Here is a 24,440-nt window from a genome sequence, read left to right as displayed (position 1 = left end):
TAACACTCTATGCAGCAATGGTATACATACATATATATGCAAAACACATTACACAGTCATATTCCGTATATTTATTAAGAACTCCACCCTGCGGTATTTACATATAAGAGTTACCAATAGGAATGACTAATAAAATTAATACAATCATAAAAACCATTCAATTTTGAAATCCTGGTTTAACCCTATTGGTACCAGGGTTTTATATATATGTATCAATTTCATTTCTGTTTGTGCCAAACAGACAGTGGTATTTTTGTCTCTGACCTGCAGAGCAATTATGTACAGCTTTGAAGTGTGCAGACAAAGATTGAGTCTCCAGACCATTCCTGATATTCCTTAAATGCTCTCCAAGTCTAACCTTTAAAGGTCTGGTAGCCCGTCCAATGTAGAATTTGTCACAGTCACAGACTATGACATAAACGACATTGGCGGTGTTGCATGTAATAAATTCCATAATTTTACATTCCTGATCATTAATCCTAATTGTCTCATATTTTAATGTTGTACCTCCACTAATATTACGGCACCCTATGCAGTTACTACACCTATAAAAACCTTTTGATCTATTATAACCAGGTCTCTTGGTTTCTGAATGTATACTTTTAACCAGTTGAGTTTTGATATTAGGTGCCCTCCTATAGATATGTACCGGTTTACTGGGTAAATGTGGTCCTATAATGGGATCCAACTTCAATGTGGTCCAATGTCTTCTAAAGACTTTCTCAATTTCCCTATGATGAGCATTATAGTCAGTGATGAAGGCCCATTGGGTATCCCTGTTTTTCTCTCTAATTTTCTTCTCTGTACACAGTAGATCCAATCTACTTGTAGCAGTAGCTCTTTCTAAACCTTTCTCCACTTTTATTTTATCGTATCCGCAAGATAAGAAATCATTTTTCATATCCTCAGCTTGAAGTTTGAAGACTGAGTCTTCAGTACAGTTGCGCCGTAGTCTCTTAAACTGGCCTCCTGGAATCGAATCAAGCCAGTTTCTATGATGGCAACTGTCAGCATATATGTATGACGAACAGTCAGTAGGTTTCTGGTATGTTTGCGTACATATTTGATTATCCTTAATGTAAATAGTTATGTCAAGGAAGTTGATTTTCTCTTTTTCAATATCGAACGTTAGTTTAATATTCAAATTGTTCGCATTTAAATAGGTACAGAATCCTTCTAGATAAAGAAAATGTCGTCTATGTAACGCGACCACAGTACCAGGTTCGCCCCATACTCGCTATGCCATACGGACTCCTCCTCCCAAAGTCCCAAAAATAAATTGGCATAGCTCGGGGCGAACCTGGTACCCATGGCCGTCCCTGTCAGCTGCACAAAAAACTCCCCCTTGAATAGGAAAAAGTTATGCTCTAGTATGAACCGAATTCCCTTTAACAGAAATTCCTGCAGCAAAGGGGCTGTATTAGATGTTACAAGAAAACTTTCTACTGCTCTAATACCTTTGTCATGATTAATAATTGTGTATAGGGAACTTACATCAGCACTAACCATATAGTACCCCTCTTCCCAATTGATGTTCTCTAAACTATTGAGGATATCCCGAGTATCCTTAAGGTGGGATTTATTCAGATACACCAGCGGTTGAAGATGCAAATCAATGAAGGCAGATAGATTTGCGGTAATTGATTCCACTCCCGACAGTATTGGTCTACCAGGGTTTTTTTTTTATCTTTATGTATTTTAGGCAATACGTAAATGACAGGTATTTTTGGATTATCGTTAATCAGGAACTTACACACTGTGTCATTAGTAGTTCCATTGTCCCTATATACGTTTATAATACTGCTGGTGTATCATAATAAATCCCACCTTAAGGATACTCGGGATATCCTCAATAGGTTAGAGAACATCAATTGGGAAGAGGGGTACTATATGGTTAGTGCTGATGTAAGTTCCCTATACACAATTATTAATCATGACAAAGGTATTAGAGCAGTAGAAAGTTTTCTTGTAACATCTAATACAGCCCCTTTGCTGCAGGAATTTCTGTTAAAGGTAATTCGGTGCATACTAGAGCATAACTTTTTCCTATTCAAGGGGGAGTTTTTGCGCAGCTGACAGGGACGGCCATGGGTACCAGGTTCGCCCCGAGCTATGCCAATTTATTTTTGGGACTTTGGGAGGAGGAGTCCGTATGGCATAGCGAGTATGGGGTGAACCTGGTACTGTGGTCGCGTTACATAGACAACATTTTCTTTATCTGGAAGGGAAGTAGGGATACACTGGAAGGATTCTGTACCTATTTAAATGCGAACAATTTGAATATTAAACTAACGTTCGATATTGAAAAAGAGAAAATCAACTTCCTTGACATAACTATTTACATTAAGGATAATCAAATATGTACGCAAACGTACCAGAAACCTACTGACTGTTCGTCATACATCTATGCTGACAGTTGCCATCATAGAAACTGGCTTGATTCGATTCCAGGAGGCCAGTTTAAGAGACTACGGCGCAACTGTACTGAAGACTCAGTCTTCAAACTTCAAGCTGAGGATATGAAAAATTATTTCTTATCTTGTGGATACAATAAAATAAAAGTGGAGAAAGGTTTAGGAAGAGCTACTGCTACAAGTAGATTGGATCTACTGTGTACAGAGAAGAAAATTAGAGAGAAAAACAGGGATACCCAATGGGCCTTCATCACTGACTATAATGCTCATCATAGGGAAATTGAGAAAGTCTTTAGAAGACATTGGACCACATTGAAGTTGGATCCCATTATAGGACCACATTTACCAAGTAAACCGGTACATATCTATAGGAGGGCACCTAATATCAAAACTCAACTGGTTAAAAGTATACATTCAGAAACCAAGAGACCTGGTTATAATAGATCAAAAGGTTTTTATAGGTGTAGTAACTGCATAGGGTGCCGTAATATTAGTGGAGGTACAACATTAAAATATGAGACAATTAGGATTAATGATCAGGAATGTAAAATTTACGGAATTTATTACATGCAACACCGCCAATGTCGTTTATGTCATAGTCTGTGACTGTGACAAATTCTACATTGGACGGACTACCAGACCTTTAAAGGTTAGACTTGGAGAGCATTTAAGGAATATCAGGAATGGTCTGGAGACTCACTCTTTGTCTGCACACTTCAAATCTGTACATAATTGCTCTGCAGGTCACATAAAAGGTTTTTTTGGAATTAAACATATTAAACCAACTGAAAGAGACAAAAATACCACTGTCCGTTTGGCACAAACAGAAATGAAATTGATACATATATATAAAACCCTGGTACCAATAGGGTTAAACCAGGATTTCGAAATTAAATGGTTTTTATGATTTTATTAATTTTATTAGTCATTCCTATTGGTAACTCTTATATGTAAATACCGCAGGGTGGAGTTCTTAATAAATATACGGAATATGACTGTGTAATGTGTTTTGCATATATATGTATGTATACCATTGCTGCATAGAGTGTTAAAACACAGTTCTTGTTGTAGATCAGATGATATGGGGGATTGGAATAAGAACATTGGACTTTAACTTCAATAATATCCGTTGGAGAAGAGGGCAGGAAGTGGGGCATCACCACTTTGATCGATGGACGGAAGTACACCGATGGTCATTTTGGAAGAGGCATACTGGTGGAGAAGAATGCGGACGGACCGCGCGTCACTTCCGAGGGAGCTGTGGGCTGACGGACCGGATGACATCACTTCCGCGGCGGGAAGGAGAGATGCCGTGGTGAACACACGTGGATTCCGGCTGACGTCACTTCCGTACCGGGGAAACGGAGGGCACTGATGCCCTGGACTATGGATGGATGATTACATGATGTGTTTATATAATGAACGTTTTTTGCTTACACAGGTTCTGAGTAAATGTTCCCTCAAACAACACACCTGTGATCCATATAGAATTAGGATAGTATATAAGGAATGCATTGCAGGGATCTCTCATACCTTGATAAAGACCTTAGTAAGGGCCGAAACGCGTTGGTGGGGAGACCTGTACTGGAGAAATCTACCCGTGGGAGACCTGGAGGAGATCAGACTAACGGGGCCCCGTTTTTTCTGTATACCATCTATTTCTCTTTCAGCCTTCCTGGGTATGAATACCATTGTTTTTAATTGATGTCTTGTTTGATATTAAAAAAGTCTTTTTATACTCCAATATCTTCTCCGTTTTTTTTTGGGTGAAAAAGTGCGTGGCTGTAGATAAGGAGTGGATAAGAAAGACCTACCTTATACGCATGTGATACACCAACTAATTGTGAGTGCCATACGTAGGGGGCAACCCCGATATCTCTTCTTCACTTGGTGACGGAGTACCTTCCACAGGGATTTTGTTTCCTATGCATATCATTCCTGTATCTGTGTAAGTGTTTGGGAAGGGGGAATCTCCCCGTTAAATTGAAATTACCCTATGGGATTTTGTGCAAAACGATATTTCAGCACTGGTTCATAAGATCATATGCTTGGTAATATATATTTGTGTAAGTTCACTGGAAAGGGGGATCTCCCGATATATTACACACTTCCCTTTGGGGGACTAACAACAAAAAAAAGTGATTGTGGAAATTATCTGGAAGTAATACACGAGGATCTCGGTGTATATTTGTTTTCTCTTGCATGTATGAGGATATCCTGTGAGAAATCGAAAAGAGAGAATTCCCAGACGCATCTCATTTAAGAAATTAAGGGAAGTGTATATTCATTTGTGAGCGCCTGAGCGCAATATTTTGTCTTGTTTTTTTTATTTTTTGGGCATATTGTTTGGTTCTGGAACTGTTTGTGATTCCATATTCAAAATATTTCTTAGGCTGCTTCATAGTAGCGCACAGAGGCACCTCAATACTATTGTTTTAGTTAATTAAACTAATTTAAGGAAAAAATAAACTGCCAATAATAAGAAAGTAACAAGCCTAAGTTGTCAACATTTTTTTTAATTTTTGATACTTCACTGCAACACTGTGTAAAATTAAAAATGTTCACATTACAATAAACAAAAATGACTAAAAATACTGCATAAGATTCCAACTTAAAATGTGGCATGGACAATCTGAAAACAACAAGGAATAAGCACAAAGTTTTTGAAAATTTTAAATGATGTGTATTTTGGATATCTGTTCTTAAACATGTGAGCTTGTGACAGTGAATTTTGACTTCATTAAGACTAGTGATGTGGTACAGTATATCATATTAAAGTCTATTATGTTCTGAACAAAATGTGTTTTTTAAATATATATTTTGATCCTGAGATTGTTAGGATTTTGAAAGCTCCCAGGTGCCAATATTTGTAGATTTTCTTTTTACATTTATAACTCAAAAACGTGAGATGAAAATATAGAAATTAAAGATTTGTAGTCAGCTTTGATATCCCATTTAATATAAAAAATGGGAAATCTAATATAAAAAAGCTATTGAAATTGAATCAATTGATCTGGAATTATTCTAACTGAACTTTGCAATTGTAGTTGTTTTGATTGCAGCTCTAATCTGTGTTATCAATTGCTTACCTGTCTCAGTATGGTGCTTTGTCTATAAATATAAAATAATAATAATAACACATTTGTTTACTGGGTGTTCTTGAAATTTTTTTAGAATTTTTTTCCCTCTGGTGTTTAGTGCTTATTACGTTAAGTGTGCTTCTGTATTGTACATGTATTGTATTGGTTTATACAATATTTTATACAATACAGCTCAGTGATGGGCAACATGATTATTTGCCAGGGGTTTCACAAGTGTCTTTCAACGACTCCATTACATTACAATTAAAACTCACAATATGACTGGTGCAATATCTGTAAACGTTAATTAAAGTCGCTAAAACCACAAATTTTTATTGTCATGTATGAAGAATGAAGGTAATAAATATGGAACAGTTTTAACCTGAAATAAAATAAATCACGCTATAGGATGTAAGAACCTGATTTAGAGTTGACCACAAATATGTGGGCTGAAGGTACGTGTATATTAATTTATGCAAAAACTGTGACAAAGATTTTTCATCTTGCAAGCAGCTTCAAATATGCGCAAATCAAAATACAGTGTATAGATGTGGCATATCTATAAGCATACAGAATAAATATACAGCAATCATCTTCATTAACTTAAATCAACTAAAAGCTTCCTCCCAATGCACTCTCAACTGTGTACCAGCACTGGTGCAATAGTCTGGGAGTTACCACTGGTGCAGACTCAGAGGGACTAAGGAAGTGGTCCCAAACAAATCCTACCCCTCCTCAGAGCAAACTGTATCATTCAGCCAGTGCTACCCGGGGATGCTCCTGGTCTCAGTATTAGTGAGGGGGCAAGTGTGGGTTATGAATGCAGGGGGGACATAGTTGCACCTCCATACCTGCCTTTCATTGCCAGAGCATGATGTAGCCAATGCCAGGGCTTACTGGAAACATGTATTTTCCCTAATTAAAAGCAAAAAATAAATATATATATATTACATACACACCAAATGCTTTAACCTTCTAGTTGGAATCTTCCTTTGTTCCATTTTGATGTAATCCAAAAAGGGGGGGGGGGGGGGGGGAATAGGATTTTAATACCTACCGGTAAATCCTTTTCTCTTAGTCCGTAGAGGATGCTGGGGTCACATTAGAACCATGGGGTATAATGGGATCCGCAGGAGACATGGGCACTTTAAGACTTTGAAAGGGTGTGAACTGGCTCCTCCCTCTATGCCCCTCCTCCGGACTCCAGTTATAGGAACTGTGCCCAGGGAGACGGACATTTCGAGGAAAGGATTTATTGTGAAACTAAGGTGAGATTCATACCAGCTCACACCTCAAGCATGCCGCACAACGTGGCATTCAAAAGAACACAAGCCAACGGCATGAACAATTGCAGCAATATGCTGACAATAAACGTAACACAACATGTGTGTAACAACAACTAATAACTGCAAATACAGTCCGCACTGGGACGGGCGCCCAGCATCCTCTACGGACTAAGAGAAAAGGATTTACCGGTAGGTATTAAAATCCTATTTTCTCATACATCCTAGAGGATGCTGGGGTCACATTAGAACCATGGGATTATACCAAAGCTCTAGAACGGGCGGGAGAGTGCGGATGCCTCTGCAGCACCGATTGACCAAATTTGAGGTCGTCATCGGCCAAGGTATCAAACTTGTAAAACTTAGCGAAAGTGTTTGACCCGATCAAGTAGCTGCTCGGCAAAGTTGTAACGCCGAGACCCCCCGGGCAGCCGCCCAGGACGACCCCACCTTTCTAGTAGAATGGGCCTTCACCGATTTTGGTAACGGCAATCCTGCCGTGGAAGGAGCACACTGAATCGTACCGCAGATCCAGCGCGCAATGGTCTGTTGGGAGCATACAGGACAAACAGAGCCTCTGTTCTCCTAATCTGAACCGTTCTGGCGACATAAATCTTCAAAGCTCTGACCACATCCAGAGACTTTGACTCAGCGAAGGTGTCAGTAGCCACTGGCACCACAATAGGCTGGTTCATGTGGAAAGAGGAAACCACCTTTGGTAGAAATTGCTGACGTGTCCTCAATTCAGCTCTATCTTCATGGAAGATCAAATAAGGGCTCTTGTGAGACAAGGCCGCTAACTCAGACACCCGCCTTGCAGATGCCAAGGCCAACAGGATGACCACTTTCCAAGTGAGGAACTTCAACTCCACCTTCTGTAAAGGTTCAAACCAATGTGATTGAAGGAACTGCAACACCACATTAAGATCCCATGGTGCCACTGGAGGCACAAATGGAGGTTGGATGTGCAACACGCCTTTTACGAAAGTCTGAACTTCTGGAAGGGAGGCCAATTGTTTCCGAAAGAAAACCGATAATGCTGAAATCTGTACCTTAATTGAGCCCAATTTTAGGCCCGCATCCACACCTGCTTGTAGAAAATGGAGAAAACGTCCTAGCTGAAACTCCTCCGTAGGAGCCTTCTTGGATTCACACCAAGAAACATATTTTCTCCAAATACGGTGGTAATGTTTAGACGTTATCCTTTTTCTGGCCTGAATAAGTGTGGGAATTACTTCACTGGGAATACCCTTACGGGCTAGGATTTGGCGCTCAACCGCCATGCTGTCAAACGTAGCCACGGTAAGTCCTGATACACGCACAGCCCCTGTTGTAACAGGTCCTCACGCAGAGGAAGAGGCCAGGGATCTCCTATGAGTAATTCCTGAAGATCTGGATACCAAGCCCTCCTTGGACGGTCTGGAACAATGAGGATCGCCCGAATCTTTGTTCTTCTTATGATCTTTAGAACTTTTGGAATGAGAGGAAGTGGAGGGAATACATACACCGACTGAAACACCCACGGTGTCACCAGTGCATCCACTGCTATTGCTTGAGGGTCCCTTGACCTGGAACAATATCTCTGAAGCTTCTTGTTGAGACGAGATGCCATCATGTCTACTTGAGGAACTCCCCAATGATATGGCACCTCTGCGAAGACTTCTTGGTGGAGGCCCCACTCTCCTCGTGTTTGCTGAGGAAGTCTGCTTCCCAGTTGTGCACGCCTGGAATGAAGACCGCTGACAGAGCGCTTGTATGCTTTTCTGCCCAGCTTTTCGTTGTGGCTTCTGCCATCGCCGCCCTGCTTTTCGTTCCGTCCTGACGGTTTATGTACGCTACTGCTGTTACCTTGTCCGACTGGATCAGTACGGGCAGATCTCGAAGAAGATGTTCCGCTTGCAGAAGGCCGTTGTAAATGGCCCTTAACTCAAGAACGTTTATGTGGAGACAAGTTTCCTGACTTGACCATCTTCCTTGGAAGTTTTTTCCCAGTGTGACTGCCCCTCAGCCTCGGAGGCTTGCATCCGTGGTTACTATGATCCAGTCCTGGATCCTGAACCTGCACCCCTCTAGGAGGTGAGAGCTGTGCAGCCACCACAGGAGTGACAGCCCGGTCTTGGAAGACAGGATTATCCTTTGGTGCATGTGTAGGTGGGACCTGGACCACTTGTCCAACAGGTCCCACTGGAACACTCTTGCATGGAACCTGCCAAACTGAATGGCCTCATAGGCCGCAACCATCTTCCCCAGCAACCGAATGCATTGATGGATTGACTTGCTGGTTTCAGAACTTGTTTGACCAGACTCTGGATCTCCAGAGCCTTTTCCACTGGAAGAAAAACTCTCTGAAGTTCTGTGTCCAGTATCATTCCCAAAAACGACAATCGCGTTGTTGGAAGCAACTGTGACTTTGGCAAGTTTAGGAGCCAACCATGTTGTTGAAGAACTGTCAGGGAGAGTGCAATGTTTCGCACCAACTGGTCCCTGGATCTCGCCTTTATCAGGAGATCGTCCAAGTACGGGATAATAGTGACTCCTTGTTTGCGAAGAACCATCATTTCCGCCATCACCTTGGTGAAAATCTTCTGAGCCTTGGATAGAACAAACGGCAACGTCTGAAATTGGTAATGACAATCGTGAATCGCAAATCTCAGGAAAGCGGAGGATAAATGGGAACATGTAAGTAGGCATCCTTTATGTCCACTGAAACCATGAAATCTCCTTCCTCCAGACTGGAAATCACTGCCCTGAGAGATTCGATTTTGAATTTGAACTTCTTCAGGTAGAAATTTAGGGATTTCAGGTTTAGGATTGGCCTGACCGAGCTGTCCGGCTTCGGGACCACGAAAAGGCTTGAATAAAAGCCTTCTCCCCGTTGTGACGGGGGAACCAGGATAATGACTTGATTGTGACACAACTTTTGTATAGCCTCGCTTACTACCTCCCTGTCCGGAGGAGAAACTGGTAAGGCCGATTTGAAAAATCGGCGAGGGGGAACGTCTTGAAACTCCAGTTTGTACCCTTGGGACACTATTTGTAATACCCACGGGTCTAGGCCCGAACGAATCCAGAACTGACTGAAGAGTTTTAGACATGCCCCCACCGGTGCGGACTCCCGCAAGAGAGCCCCAGCGTCATGCGGTGGATTTGGCAGAAGCAGGCGAAGATTTTTGCTCCTGCGAACTTGACAAGATTGTTGATCCTTTACCTCTTCCCCTTCCTCTACTAGCAAGGAAGGAAGAGCCTCGCCCTCTTCTGTATTTATTGAGCCGAAAGGACTGCATTTGATAGTGGTGCATTTTCTTTTGTTGCTGAGGAACATAAGGTAAAAAAGATGACTTACCCGCGGTAGCTGTAGATACCAAATCATTGAGGCCATCCCCAAACAAGACACCACCTTTATATGGGAGAGACTCCATATTTTTCTTGCAGTCTGCATCAGCATTCCATTGGTGAATCCACAATGCTCACCTAGCCGAGACTGCCATGGCATTGGCTTTTGATCCCAAAAGGCCAATATCTCTTGCAGCTTCCTTTAGGTATGCTGCAGCGTCCTTGATATAACCCAGCGTCAAGAGGATGCTATCCCTATACAGTGTATCTATATCAGATGACAAGTTATCTGCCCACTTTTCGATAGCACTACTCACCCACGCAGATGCAATGGCAGGTCTGAGCAGCGTACCCGTGGTCGCATAAATGGATTTTAACGTAGTTTCTTGCTTACGATCTGCTGGGTCCTTAAGGGCCGCCGTGCCCGGTGCTGGGAGAGCCACCTTTTTAGACAAACGTGACAGGGCCTTGTCCAAAATGGGGGGTGACTCCCACTTTTTCCTGTCCTCAGTGGGAAAAGGATAAGCAACCGGAATCCTTTTGGGGATTTGAAACTTTCTGTAAGGGCTTTCCCAGGCTTTTTCAAATAGAGCGTTCAGTTCATGAGAGGTAGGAAACGTCACCTCCGGTTTCTTTTCTTTATACATACAGACACGTTTATCAGGAACGCCAGGGTCCTCAGTGATATGTAATACATCTTTAATAACCACAATCATGTACTGAATGCTCTTTGCCAATTTTGGATCTAATCTGGAAACCACTATAGTCGACACTGGAATCAGAGTCTGTGTTGGTATCAGTGTGCATCAACTGGGCAAAAGAACGTTTTTGCGACCCCGAGGGATCCTGGACCTGCAATAACATATCCTCCACAGATTTTTTCCATGCCTGGGTCTGAGACTCAGACTTATCTAATCTCTTACTGATACGAGCCATATTCGCATTCAAGACATTCACCCAGTCAGGAGTTGGCGGTGCCGACAGGGTCACCCTCACAGTCGTCTGTGTCCCTAATACAGCCTCCTCCTGGGAAGAGCACTCAGCCTCAGACATGTCGACACACGTGTACCAAACACCCACAGACACATCGGGCTCACAGGGGACAGACCCACAGTAAAGTCTGTCAGAGGGACACAGAGAGGATTTGCCAGCTCACAACCCAGCGCCAAACTAACAACTCTGAAAACACTAAAAAATGCCTCAGACCTGTAGCGCTTTTAAATGTCAAAATACTGCACCAATATGTACTGCGCCCCCCACGTTTTGCACCCTGATACTTGTCAGCAGTGTAAAGAAGGACCAGTGTCTCTGTAACCTTGTGGAGAGGAAATGACACCGAGCAGTGAGCTGTGTGAGTGAGGAAGAAGCTCCGCCCCCGTAATGGCGCGCTTCTGTCCCGCTCAAATGAAACAAATAATTATACTGGCGGGGGTTAGGACAGTGCCCAGGCACTAATGTCCCCTCTTGCCAGTTAACTTTTAATGAGGATTTATGCTGCCCAGGGTGCCCCCCCCGCGTGCCCTGCACCCTGCAGTGCCTGTGTATGTGTGGGAGCATGGCGGGCAGCGTTCCGCACTGGAGAAGTCTTCTGATCTTCTGCTACTCACCTGTCTTCTGACTTCTGGCTCTGTAAGGGGGTGACGACAGGCTGCGGGAGTGAGCATCCGGGAACACCCAGCGATCATCACACTCAGGAGCTAATGGTGTCCTGTCAGCCAGAAGCAGAGCCATTGAACTCACCAGAAGTTGGTCATACTTCTCTCCCCTAAGTCCCACGAAGCAGGGAAACTGTTGCCAGCAGTCCTCCCTGAAAATAAAACACCTAACATAAGTCTTTTCAGAGAAACTCAGTAGAGCTCCCCTAGAGTGCATCCAGTCTGCCTGGGCACAATTCTAAAACTGTAGTCTGTAGGAGGGGCATAGAGGGAGGAGCCAGTTCACACCCTTTCAAAGTCTTAAAGTGCCCATGTCTCCTGCGGATCCTGTCTATACCCCATGGTTCTAATGTGACCCCAGCATCCTCTAGGACGTATGAGAAACACCCTTAACGAAATATGAGAATGTCCTCCTAATGTAGCCAATGCATTAATGAAGGAGAAGGGCCTTGTTGGAGTATTGTCAATAATATTGTTTTGCATCTGATTGGCTGGAGCTTTAGAAATCCATTCTGCTCAGATGTTTGAGCCCCACTGCTATTCCGCCTGGGAGATGCAGTTAAGTTACCGACAGTCGGGATCCCGGTGGTCAAAATACCAACGCTGGAATCCCTACATCAGTCACAATGTCAGTGGCCGAATTTCGCCCGCCGCCCGGTATTTCCACTAGTGTGGTGGTCCTTGCCACCACCCAGGGGGGAATACAACAGTGTGTTGAGCGAAGTTCACCACCAACCCCAAAGTGTGGTGAGCTTAGCGAGACCGCTAGGGGACACACTGCGTTCGATGTCGGGATTACGACACGAAAGGGGCGCGCGCCGTGAAAGGGGGCACACGGACACTACCCATGGTGGTGTGCTGTGAGTCAGGGGGACGTGGACTCACTGCATGTCCCCATTTTCATGGAGATGGGCAGGGGGCGGGGGAGCGCCAGACCAGAGACGCACATTCCTGGGTGCTGTTATTGAATGAGCATGTTCTTTGCACCTCTGTATTACTGGTAACCAGCCCAGATTATAGAACTGGTTCTAGACTCTCATTTGGGAGGGTGGAACGCATGATTTTATACATTATTTTTTACCAATTAAGATATCTCATCATCAGTACATCTGTATACCAGGCCTAGGAAGTTGCTAAAGATACACCTGTGAATACAGATGTGTCCTCATACATCTAACCTCAAAACACCATGCATCACAAGATGCCTGGCATGAGTGAGCCGGCAGTTCCTAAGCAACTCTACTAACATCTGGCATCTTTTTTTGGCGAAAATGCTCTATTTGCAGATGAAATGCTACATTACAGTGTTTTCCTGGAAAACACTGTAACATAGCATTTTGTATGCAGATACAGCAGAAGTCACATAAAGAATATAGACATATATTTTAGTCACATAGTCTGATTGTGGGTCTTATTTGCATAGCAATGCAAATAAGACAAATTTTGGGGGAAAATGCACAAAAAGACGCCTGGTCACGACTAGGCATGACTAGAAGGGCTGTTTAACGTGACTGCAGCAAAGATGTAGGAGGAAACATCTATATGCAACCTACACTAAACACATGTAAGTGTAGCAAGACCTAACTGTACATAACGTGCACTCCTGCAATCTGTTTCTCTGAGCATAGGGGGCGGCAAGTTCACATTAAATTAAATATAAAATTCTACGTTAATGTACTGCACACACACTATAAATCATATCTGATTTCTCTGCAGCCTGGAGTTGGAAATAAAATCAGTCCCAAAGTGTTAACAGTTAACCTAGGAATTATAAGCCAAGTTAGAACATTACCACCCAGTCACGATCCTGCTATTGTACTGTATAGACAGTGAAAACAGTGACAGCAGAGTAACAGGACATTATCCTGAGAATAAGAGCTCTCATCAGAAAACTGCACTAGACAAGAGCAACAGTAAAACAAAAGAAACAAATATAATCAAAGCTATGCATAATAATGTGGTATTTTGATGCAAAAATCATATGTTATCTTTTGCAAGAAAATAGTAACTACTCTTTGATGATGACGACAATGATGATGATTCAGTATCTATTTAAATGAAAACTGATTAACTCTGCAGGCTTTAATGTAATGCGTATACACAGTGACTAAATTAGAGTAATTGAATTACAAGGCAGAGACTAGGTGTATTGTGCCTTCTTTCTGTTCCATATTAGAGGAAAAATGTGCACTTGTGCTTTGACGTAAATTTGGACCCTTTTGCAGAGCATTACATTAGTCATACAGTTGTTTCATTAATCTTCTCACATGGCTTGAATAATTTAGTAGATTATTCAGATACAAAAACAAAAATGGCTTCCGTAAAACAGCACTGATTACCTAACATATTTTAGGAAATACTCTAGAGCCACACTTCTTTGACAGCAGTACGATAGAAGCAATTCTGCATTAAAGACATGAAATCCACATATCCATTATGGCATTGTGCTAATATGGATGTATTAACTTCAAAAGATGTCGGCATCAACAAATAGTTACGAAACAAAAGCACATTCACGCAGTATTATCTTTTGTTTATTTTTTTTATTTAATTACTATGCATTTCCCCTTTGCTGGAAAGCAAACACCAACAAAAACAATAATAACTGAAATTTAAGTTAGTTTTCACATGCACAGGAAGGGCAGCTAAATTGGGCCAGGCATTCAAATCTAAAACCACAATTGTGTCACTAAAGAACCAGATGAGGAATTTACTATTTGATTTTTGATGCAGCCAACTCTGATGGATGACTTTTCACTGCTCTACCCAAAGTTACAAGTGTCAGGGGACCATCCTTTTTTATACAACTAGAATTTCTGCTGTATCTCTCTCCCACACTTACTTAAGATGTGGTATTATTTAGAAGTTGGCTACCTTGACGTTGCACAATTAAGACTATTTTGCAAGGCCTAACTATAATCCTCATGGCACAAAAATAAAAATATTTTCTTGTTTGTCCTGTATCAGTATAATAGCAAATATAGAATGCATTCAGAAATTGTAAAGATCATCTACAAAATCAGCAACATTTCGGTATATAAAGATTGTTTTATCTAAAAGTACACTGGCTATAGTTTAAAATTCAAATAGCTTAATCAGAAAAAACAGATGGCAAGATGCAGCATTAGAAACAGTAACATTAATTAAAACAAACTATTACAGAGCTCCTATTGGGCGATTCGGACCCACTTCCAGAGCTGCTCTTCTTGTTTTTCTGTGCCAAAGAGGTTCCAAACCTGAGGGTTTCATATACAGGGTCAACTTTGTTACCACAAGCTGAAAAATACAATATTCATTTTCATAATTAGTACATTTATAAGAAAAAGGTTAGATACAGTTTAGTTTCATTTATGTATAATAGTTATAAAAAGAGGACCAGTGGAGAGTTGTCATGCCAATCAATCAGTATTAAGGAAGCATTTATCAAGTACATTCTATAAAATTATAGGTAGATGCTGACTGGTTGCTATGGACAACGTCTTCACTGATCCCCATAGAGCTGTGTGTGGCATTTATGAAAACTATTTCTGAGGTAATTACCACAAAAAAGGTGTTGCAGTTTAGAAAATGTAAACAAGCACCTAATTGGTTGCTATGGATTACAGAACCTTCATTCAGTTGCCCACGGAAAAGATATTTTATAAATGTCCTCCCGGGTGTATTAGTGGCAGACCAGTGTAGTAGGGAATATTTAACAGTTCATAAAACAATTACAATTAATAAATTACCTCAATTAATGAATGTGTACATGAAAACGATCTGATTCAGGACCATTTTATAAATGGGGCAAAAGCATAGTTGCCTACCCTCTCGTATCCTGCATGAGACTCCCAGTTCACTGTAGAGTTTCCCACTGCTCCGGAAACTTAAAGAAATCTACCAGATTCCCTAGTGCCCCATTAAGAACACGGACTGCACATGCACGAATCCAGATGATGAGTCCTTGATGAGAGGACATCACTCGATCATTGGGATACCTAAGAGCCCAGTTATCAAGCGGAGTTGTGGATAACGGTGGCCGCATCTCCTAGTAGTAGCTAAGCCAGAAAACTAATGACTTCTGGCAGTCGGGCAGCAACTTCACAATGAACTGTAATTAACGGCAATAAAGCTGTCCATAGCAAAGTGCTGAAAATGGAAAGCTGATGTGGACTACAGTATCTCACATCGCACCAGAGATGGGTATGCAGTTAATATACCTGCTGTTGGGATCCCGGCATTCAGGATACCGAAGCCTGACAGCTTGTGAAATACCGGCAGTCGCAATCCCGACCGCTCCCCGTATTCCCACACGGGTGGTGGGTCCATGCCACCACCCGAGTGGGAATATAACTTGTGGCGAGCAACACTGGGCCCGAAGCTCGCCACTGGGCCTGAAGCATGGCGAATGGGCCCAGTGGCTGACGGGATGCCGGTGTCCCGGCTGACGGAATGCCGCTGTCGGTGTAGTGACAGTCAGCCTGCCGGTCTCCCATATATACTCCCCCGGTATGGCCTGCTGCAACATTAATAATGACAGTTATAATAGAAGTCTGTATTACAATTTATATATATTTAAATGATAGTATGAGTGACGCACAAAAGTGTCCCGCAGCATACCCAGCACCCAGAGCTCACGCTGCACTTGCTCTGCCCATGCACCCAGCTGGGTGTTACTAACTGTAGTATAAAGTCATGTTCTAGACATACTTGTTAACTTTTAACAATGGTGAAGGGTAGCATACGGCAAATTAATGGGTGGTAGTTGTGGTGCCGTGATCACCTCAATGTGACCCGCCCCCCACCCCCATTATTCAATGTCGCGAGATTATAGCATCTTCGACCCGCAAGTAAGTGAGCGGCAGTGGGTAGCCACAGTGGACATCCAGGAGACTTGCCCACTTTTTGGGGCATCCAGATGAGCCACCTGACATTCGGGAATCTCCCAGACAATCTAGGAGAGCAGCCAAGTATGTTGATAGGTCCGAAATAGTTATAATAAGTGATATTAATGTCCCCTTTTGCATTTATTAAAGCTCTTTTCAGATTAGGGAAGTAATAGAGAGAGTGTGAGAGACAGAGACTGTGTCAGTCACTATGGAGAACATGTTTGTGACACATTTATAAAAATAGCAAAAAAGCAGGAATGGGGCTGACAGATTTGATTTTTCATAAATAGTGTTCCAATAATTCAGGTACCTTATTTATAGAAATCTGGAATCTTCTAAATATGTGCCACACTTTCCTGCATAAGAACCCACTCCATTCTATATTATTCCTCTGAACAACATTACTGCACTGGAATTATGGCTCCTCGATCCTGTCCCATACCAATCCTCACTGCTAGGTCACCCTTCCCCTGCAATTTCCAGACCACTCACACGCATTCAGAACCCAGACAACCTGATCCCCATCTCTCCTGTCCCTTACCGTCCTTTCTCCTGTGCACTCTGGAACGCCAGAACAATCTGCAACAAGCTGCCCACTTTCTACAACCTCTTTATCTCCCACTCTTTTAACCTTCTCGCCATCACTGAAACCTCGCTCTCCTCCTCTGACACCACCTCCACTGCTGCTCTCGCCTATGGAGGCCTCTCCTTCACCCACACGGTCAGACCTGATGACCGCCAGGGTGGAGGCATGGGCATCTTTCTCTCCCCAAACTGCACCTTTCGTGTCATCCCACCTGAGCCCTCCTCACCTTCTCCACCTTTGGGGTCCACACTATCTGCCTCTTCTACCCCATTCACCTCCATGTGGCAGTTATCTACCACCCCCCTGGCCGCTGTTCACCTTTCCTTGACAACTTTGCTGCCTGGCTTCCCCACTTTCTCTCCTCCGACCTCCCCTCTATCATCCTTGGTGACTTTAACATCCCTATTGACATCACTAAAGCAGCTTCCACTAATCTTCTTGCCCTTTCCACCTCCTTTGGACTTTCTCAATGGACCTTCACCCCTACTCACAATTTTGGCCACTCCCTCGACCTTGTCTTCACCCACCGATGTGATCTCTCTGATTTCTCAAACTCTTTGTTCCCTATCTCTGACCACCATCTGCTTTCTTTCACCTTCTCATCTTCCCCTCTCCATGCCCAGACCCACCATCACCAGACGCAATCTCGGGTCTCTCAAACCCGTTATCCTGTCCTCCCTCGAGACTTTTCTCTCTCCTCTTTCCACTATGACTTGTCCCAACCAGGCAGCCTCCTTCTATATCTCTTCCCTTACCGCTCCTCTCTACTCTGTGTTCCCCCTCTCCTCTGTCCCCCTTCGCCACTCCAAACCCCAACCATGGCACACCAAATTAACACGATTCCTAAAAAAAATTTCCTGCTTCGCAGAATGCTCCTGGAGGAAATCTCACTTTCTTGTGGACTTCCTCCATTTAAAGTTTATTCTCTCCTCCTACAGCTCTGCTCGTTCTCTCGCCAAGCAATCCTTTTTCCAAGTCTTCATCTCTTCTCAGTCCTCCAGTCCACGACGTCTCTTTGAAACTTTCAACACTCTCCTTTGCCCCCCCTCATCCTCCCTTGCCATCCTCTCTCACTGCCACTGACTTTGCCTCCTTCTTCATCTCCAAAATTGAGGATATCCAACATGACATCTCCTCCTGTCACCCCTCTGCTGCCCCCCTGCCCCCATCATCCCTCCATTTATCCCATCTTGTCCTGCTTCCGTCCCACCTCAGACAAGGAAGTCCACTCCCCCTGGACCCCTCCCCTCCCATATTCTCCGCTCCCTCTCCCCCCACTGCCTGCTCCCACCTTGCTCACCTCTTTAACCTATCGCTCTCTACCGGCATCTTTCCCTCACCATTCAAACATGCTCTGGTCTCACCTGTTCTCAAAAAAAACAACCTCGACCCTTCATCATTCACTAGCTACCGCCCCTCTTCTCCCATTCGCCTCCAAACTACTTGAACAACTAGTCTACAGCCATTTCACAAGCTACCTCTCTGACAACTCCATCCTTGATCCACTACAATCTGGCTTTCGCCCACTCCACTCCACCGAGACTGCCCTGGTGAAAGTCACCAATGACCTGCTTTTGGCCAAATACAGGGGCCACTTCTCTCTGCTCATCCTTCTGGACCTCTCTGCTGCCTTTGACACCGTGGATCATCCACTCCTCCTCCGCACACTCCAAAACATTGGCCTCTCTAGCACCTCCTTGACTGGTTTACCTCTTACCTCACTAACCGCTCCTTCTCTGTGTCTGCCTACGGCACCACCTCACGCCCTTCCATCCTTCTTGTTGGTGTCCCTCAGGGTTCTGTCCTAGGCCCCTTCTGTTCTCCCTCTACACCTCTTCCCTGGGTGCGCTCATTAACTCCTTTGGCCTTCATTACCACCTCTATGCTGATGACACACAACTCTACCTCTCCTCTCCTGATCTGTCCCCCTCTGTCCTCTCTCAGGTTTCCAGCTGTTTTTCCTCCATCTCCTCCTGGATGTCTGAGCGCTCTCTGAAGCTCAACATGGACAAAACTGAACTCATTATCTTTCCCCCAGCCAGAGCAACACCCTCTACCAATATCTCTATCACTGTTGACAACACCATCATCTCCCCCGTTCCCCAACTCCGCTGCCTGGGCGTCACTCTTGACTCCTCCCTTTCTTCTGCACCCCACATCCAAGCTCTGGCGCAATCCTGTCGGTTCCAGCTACGCAACGTTGCTCGCATCAGGCCATTTCTCTCCCAGAGTAAAACTAAACTTATCATCCACTCACTGGTCATCTCACGACTCGACTACTGCAATGTTCTCACTGGCCTCACTTGCTCCCATCTTGTTCTCCTCCAATCTGTCCTCAACTCCGCAACTAGGCTTAATTTCCTCTCCCGCTGCTCCACATCTGCCACTCCCCTTCGACAAAATCTAAACTGGCTCCCATTCCCCTACAGAATCCTCTTCAAACTCCTCACCCTCACATACAAGGCCATCTCTAATTCCACTGCTCCCTACATCTCCAACTTCCTCTCCCTTCATACTCCCTCCCGCCCACTAAGGTCGGCCAATGACCGTCGCCTCTCCTCTGCCCTGGTCACTGCTTCCCATGCACGAGTTCAAGATTTTGCCCGTGCTGCACCTCTTCAGTGGAATGCGCTCCCCAGCTCCATTAGACTCTCCCTGACCTTGCAAAGCTTCAAACGGGCACTGAAAACCCACCTATTATTTATTTATTAACAGTTTCTTATATAGCGCAGCAAATTCCATTGCGCTTTTCAATTAGAAGTAACAATGACATAACAAAACTGGAGATTACAATCTATTCATCAAAGCCTACCCTTCCGATGCATAACCTAGTCCTGAGCCTGCTCCTCCATCCCCCCTTCACGCCATGAACATCTCTGCTTTGCTTACATACTGCTATCAGACTACATCCCGCTTGCTTGCACCTCATGTCATCTGTCTGTCGCCCCTCCCCACTAGATTGTTAGCTCTTCAGAGCAGGGCCCTCTTTCCTCTTGTTGTCAAAGCCCTCTTTTTGACACATTTCACTCGCAGCTCTCTCCTACTCAGCAACCATCTTTACCTGCTTTTTCTCCTGCTAGTAAAGGCTCTTCTCTATCTATGGCCGCCAGCCCCAAGTAGTACGATGATTACTCCTCGCTACTTACATCTTAGCTGTATTATGTTTTTAGAATTGTGGTACTCTTTGTTACCTGTACTCTATTTTTTTTATTTATTTACTGTAATGCTAAGTTTTGTCTCCCTGTACTGTCCTTTGTATGGCGCTGCAAAACACTTGTGGCGCCCTATAAATAAAATGTAATAATAATACTAATAATAATAATAAGAAGTCCCTCTGTGTTATGCTCCATTATTAGTAGCTTTATATATGTGTGCCTTTTTGGGGCTTTGAGAAATGTGTCACAGAATTGTTTCCCTGAGAAACCTCAACCGCTTATCATAAAAGAAGAAATGTTAAAAATTTTTTTTTTTTTTTTTAGAAAATGCTCCTATTCAGTGATACAACTGCTGCAACTTCTGTTTGACATTCATGGGACAAATTTATCAGCAATATAGATTTTGTAAATGTCATCACCAGCAGCAGCTCGTTAACTATTTGGCAGAAGAAGAGAGGGGGGGGGGGGGGGGTCCTGCAGGCCTCTACTACATGGCTCTCCCTGTAATTGATGGTTTACGTCAAGAGAAGGCAGGTCTTAGGTTCAGCTGCAGTGGGGCTTAAGTATAGTGCTGCTGAACAGGCTGGCTTATAGGGACTGCATCAGCTGCATTCTACAGAAGCCAGATAGGATTGATGTTATAGCAGGGGAGTGGCTTCCCATGGGAAGTGCTCTCTCTGCTACTGCAGGCGGACTGGCGGTCCCAGTGGAAGAATACACATCCTCCTGGGACTGCCTGATTGGCTGTGATTTGCAGAGAACGCTTCCTATTGAAAGTCACTGCTAGGCAGTCCCTGTGGGTGGAAGATTTTACTCGGGGTGGGGGGTAGGGAATCCGCGACTGGACTCATCACGTATCTGCAGATACTGCAGGAACAACAATTAACATTATTTATTATTAAATGTCTTGCATTTCTTTTTCTGATTTTCTTTTTTTTTTCTTTTGTGCTGAAAAACCTGGCACAAAAAACTTTGTTCAGCTTGACAAATTTGTGTTTTACCGTACCTACACTCAGAATCCCTATGTGCTCCGGAATAGATAATCACTTAAACATTTTAAAGGTGAATTTTGAAGGGAACCTATCACATAATTAAATATACTAGTATTAAAACATGGTTAATAATAAAACAGAAACAAGTTATAAATCAGACTTTGCATTAATAGACCTGATTCAGAGGTGGACGCAATGCAGCTGTTACTGTGAAATTCTGCAATGCTGCAGCTAATCTGTTCTCTATTGAGTAACCCACTGGCGTCTGCTCTAATCTACCGTGGCGCACACAAAGTCGCACCATCGGTCATACATCGGCCACACCATCCGCTTTCTGAGAAACCCTGTGGATGTTCAGAGAGTCAAAAATGAAATTTGGCTGCCGGTGTCAGTGGAACTGCATCTTCAATGTGGTCCCTGACAGCAGCTTAACCCACACATGACCCCCTCCCCTCTATCAATGGCCAGAGACTCCTACTGGAATTGCATGAATGTCTGTGCAATTCCAATCATCTGCACCTGCCAGGGGTTAAAGTGAGGGGGAACGAGGTGGAACTGAGTTCCACCACCTCTTATGGTAGGGGGAACTAGTTCCACCACCTCCATTGCCCTGCACAGTAATTCCAACAGAAAAACCTGCCCCATCACCTACATCAATAGACGTTGCAGGCAGCGCTAGTGTTACTGATGAGCTACAGCCACCTCCCCCTTCCTCAGGTCCTGGTGGCTACACAGTCCTCCTCCATTTACAACCCATCCCTTCTGGTATTAACAAACTCTGTGTTTGTTGGACAGCATTCATCCCCTCTTCAGGTCCCAGTGGTTTCCTTTTCCATGGTGTATGTGTTGCTATGCTGTCACCACTGCTGAAGTGAAGAGGAGCCATGAAGAGGAGCAGGCTCCGTGCATCTTGAAGACAAGATGAGAGGTGGCTTAAGGGACAGGAGAGGTAGGGAAGCTGATGAAGGGATACAGGGCAAGGGGCTGCTGGAGAGACATAGGTGGCGAGCTGCTGGATGACAGAGGCAGAGATGTGTATTAGGTTCACTACTGTGGGCATTATGTGTATAAGCGGCACTACTGTGGTCATTATGTGTAAGAGGCACTACTTTTGAGGGCATTATCTGTAAGGGGCACTACTGTGGGAATTGTGTATAAGGGGCACTACTGTGGGCAATGTATATAAGGGACACTACTGTGTGGTATAACATGCATAAAGGGTACCATTGTGTAGTGTAATGTGAATAAAGGGCACTACTGTGTGACATAACCTGAATAAAGGGCATTACTATGTGGTGTAATATAAATCAGGGGCACTACATGTGGTGTAATGTGAATAAGATTGTGCTACTGTGTGGTGTAATTTGTACTGGTGGTACTATTATGTGATCATCTCATTTTTGTGAGATCAATGTCCCTTTATAAAGTATGGGAAGTAGGGCACTAATTTATAGTTTGCAGGGAGGTGCCGAAAACACTAGCACTGGCCCTGGCTCCACTTAATGTGAGGGGTGGGGTTAGGTGGCGGGTAAAATGAGTTCCACCACCTCTCCAGGACCACTTTAAGCCCTGGCACCTGCTGATGGTAACCAGTGGGATGCATGCGCACATGTAGAACATTGGATGCTTGCATCCGATAATCTACATCCATCCGGGTCTGAATCTGGCCAATGTCCTACATTTGGTATACACAACATGAACTGTCACATGAATTCTGACCAACCAACTAATGGCTTAGCATATGTAACAAGCTAATATGTAGGTGCTCAAGTCAGCTCAAGTGCTGACATTTTGAAATGTAACTTTTATTAAGCAATATAATACAGGGATACTCAACCTGTACAATGATAATTCCACCTTATAAAAATTAAAATTATGAAGTATTAAAATAATGAAAGCAAAGGAAAAGAGTTAAAGTTTTCAAACAGGCATCTGTGGCTCTCTGATATTGTTAATCAAAGCTATATACTGTATATTAATCTCAATTATTACTCATTTCTGAATGTAGTTATCACAATAGTGAATGTATAGAAAACAAACGTATGGTCGTATATATATTGAACACTTCAATAAATGTCTCTATTCCTGATGCATCATAAATATTCAATGCCGTGGAATAAAATCTATATATTTATTTAGTTGTAGTATAGGTGTTACGCCTCCTGCTTGCATTAGTACGCCCTAGGTCGCAGGATCGAATCATCTGCAACATCATCGACTGGCTGTGTGACCTACTGAGTCACACAGGCTGGCCGCTGCAGGCCCTAACAAGACGCCAGGAAATCTCCGTCCTCTGACGGACATCCGGCCTCGTCCCTCCTCCACAATGGCAGCGTCTGGCTTCTATTTTGAGAAATGGAGGTCATCGATGTCTCCTTCTCACATCAGACTTTTCCGCAGTATGGGCCTGAAGCATGCGTAACAAGCATCTGTACTTTGAGCTATTCACAGCAACTCCATCCACATCTCAATAAGGCCCACTGTCCCTAGATTAATAGCCCTTGTAATAACATGGTACAAACATATTGTACTTAAAGGAGTTGGTTTTATTAAAGGAGTTGTCTGCCATTAGCTAACTTTTATTTATTGACTTACTCACATTGGCTTGAAAATTTTACATGATTGTTTTAGCTTTCTTACTTATTTCTTTGCTTTCTAGCCATGTCTTTGTATTAGCAGATGGAGCTATTTATTTTCACTGTACCTACATACAACAGATCTTTGTGTTCTCAGCAATGCTGGACTGAGATATGAAGGGCCTACTGGGGGAATGCAGTGGTAGGAGCTCATTCTTAAGGGGCCCCTACCACTTCCAGCCTCCAGAGGAGTTGTGACTAGCCATCAAAGATGTTTGGCTACCCATTAGGCAAATCTTAGTGTAGTTTCTATAGAGGGGAACCAAGCACTCATGTTTATCGTTGGTGCTGCTCCACCAGGTAACTGACCCTCTAATAAAGTAACAATGTATAACAGTGGCGGACTAACGGACTAAGGAGGCGTGTGGTGGACAGGGGTTAAGTACCCTCAGGCGCCTCTCTTTCAGGGGACCCTCTGGCTGGAGTTACTGTTCAGGG

General features: G+C 43.6%; 1 protein-coding gene across 1 annotated transcript in view; it reads right to left on the bottom strand.

The window, feature by feature from the left end:
- Positions 1-24,440, bottom strand: part of STAC (SH3 and cysteine rich domain) — a 475,170-nt gene that overhangs the window by 162,794 nt on the left and 287,936 nt on the right. The window contains exon 5 of the mRNA XM_063922611.1: positions 14,926-15,041. Coding sequence (XP_063778681.1) covers positions 14,926-15,041 — 116 coding nt within the window. The remainder of the gene's footprint in view (positions 1-14,925; positions 15,042-24,440) is intronic.

The sequence above is a fragment of the Pseudophryne corroboree genome, chromosome 5 (assembly GCF_028390025.1).
Source record: "Pseudophryne corroboree isolate aPseCor3 chromosome 5, aPseCor3.hap2, whole genome shotgun sequence".
Lineage (NCBI taxonomy): Eukaryota > Metazoa > Chordata > Amphibia > Anura > Myobatrachidae > Pseudophryne > Pseudophryne corroboree.
The sequence above is the reverse complement of the archived record's forward strand: the minus strand, read 5'-3'. Positions and strand labels throughout refer to the sequence as shown.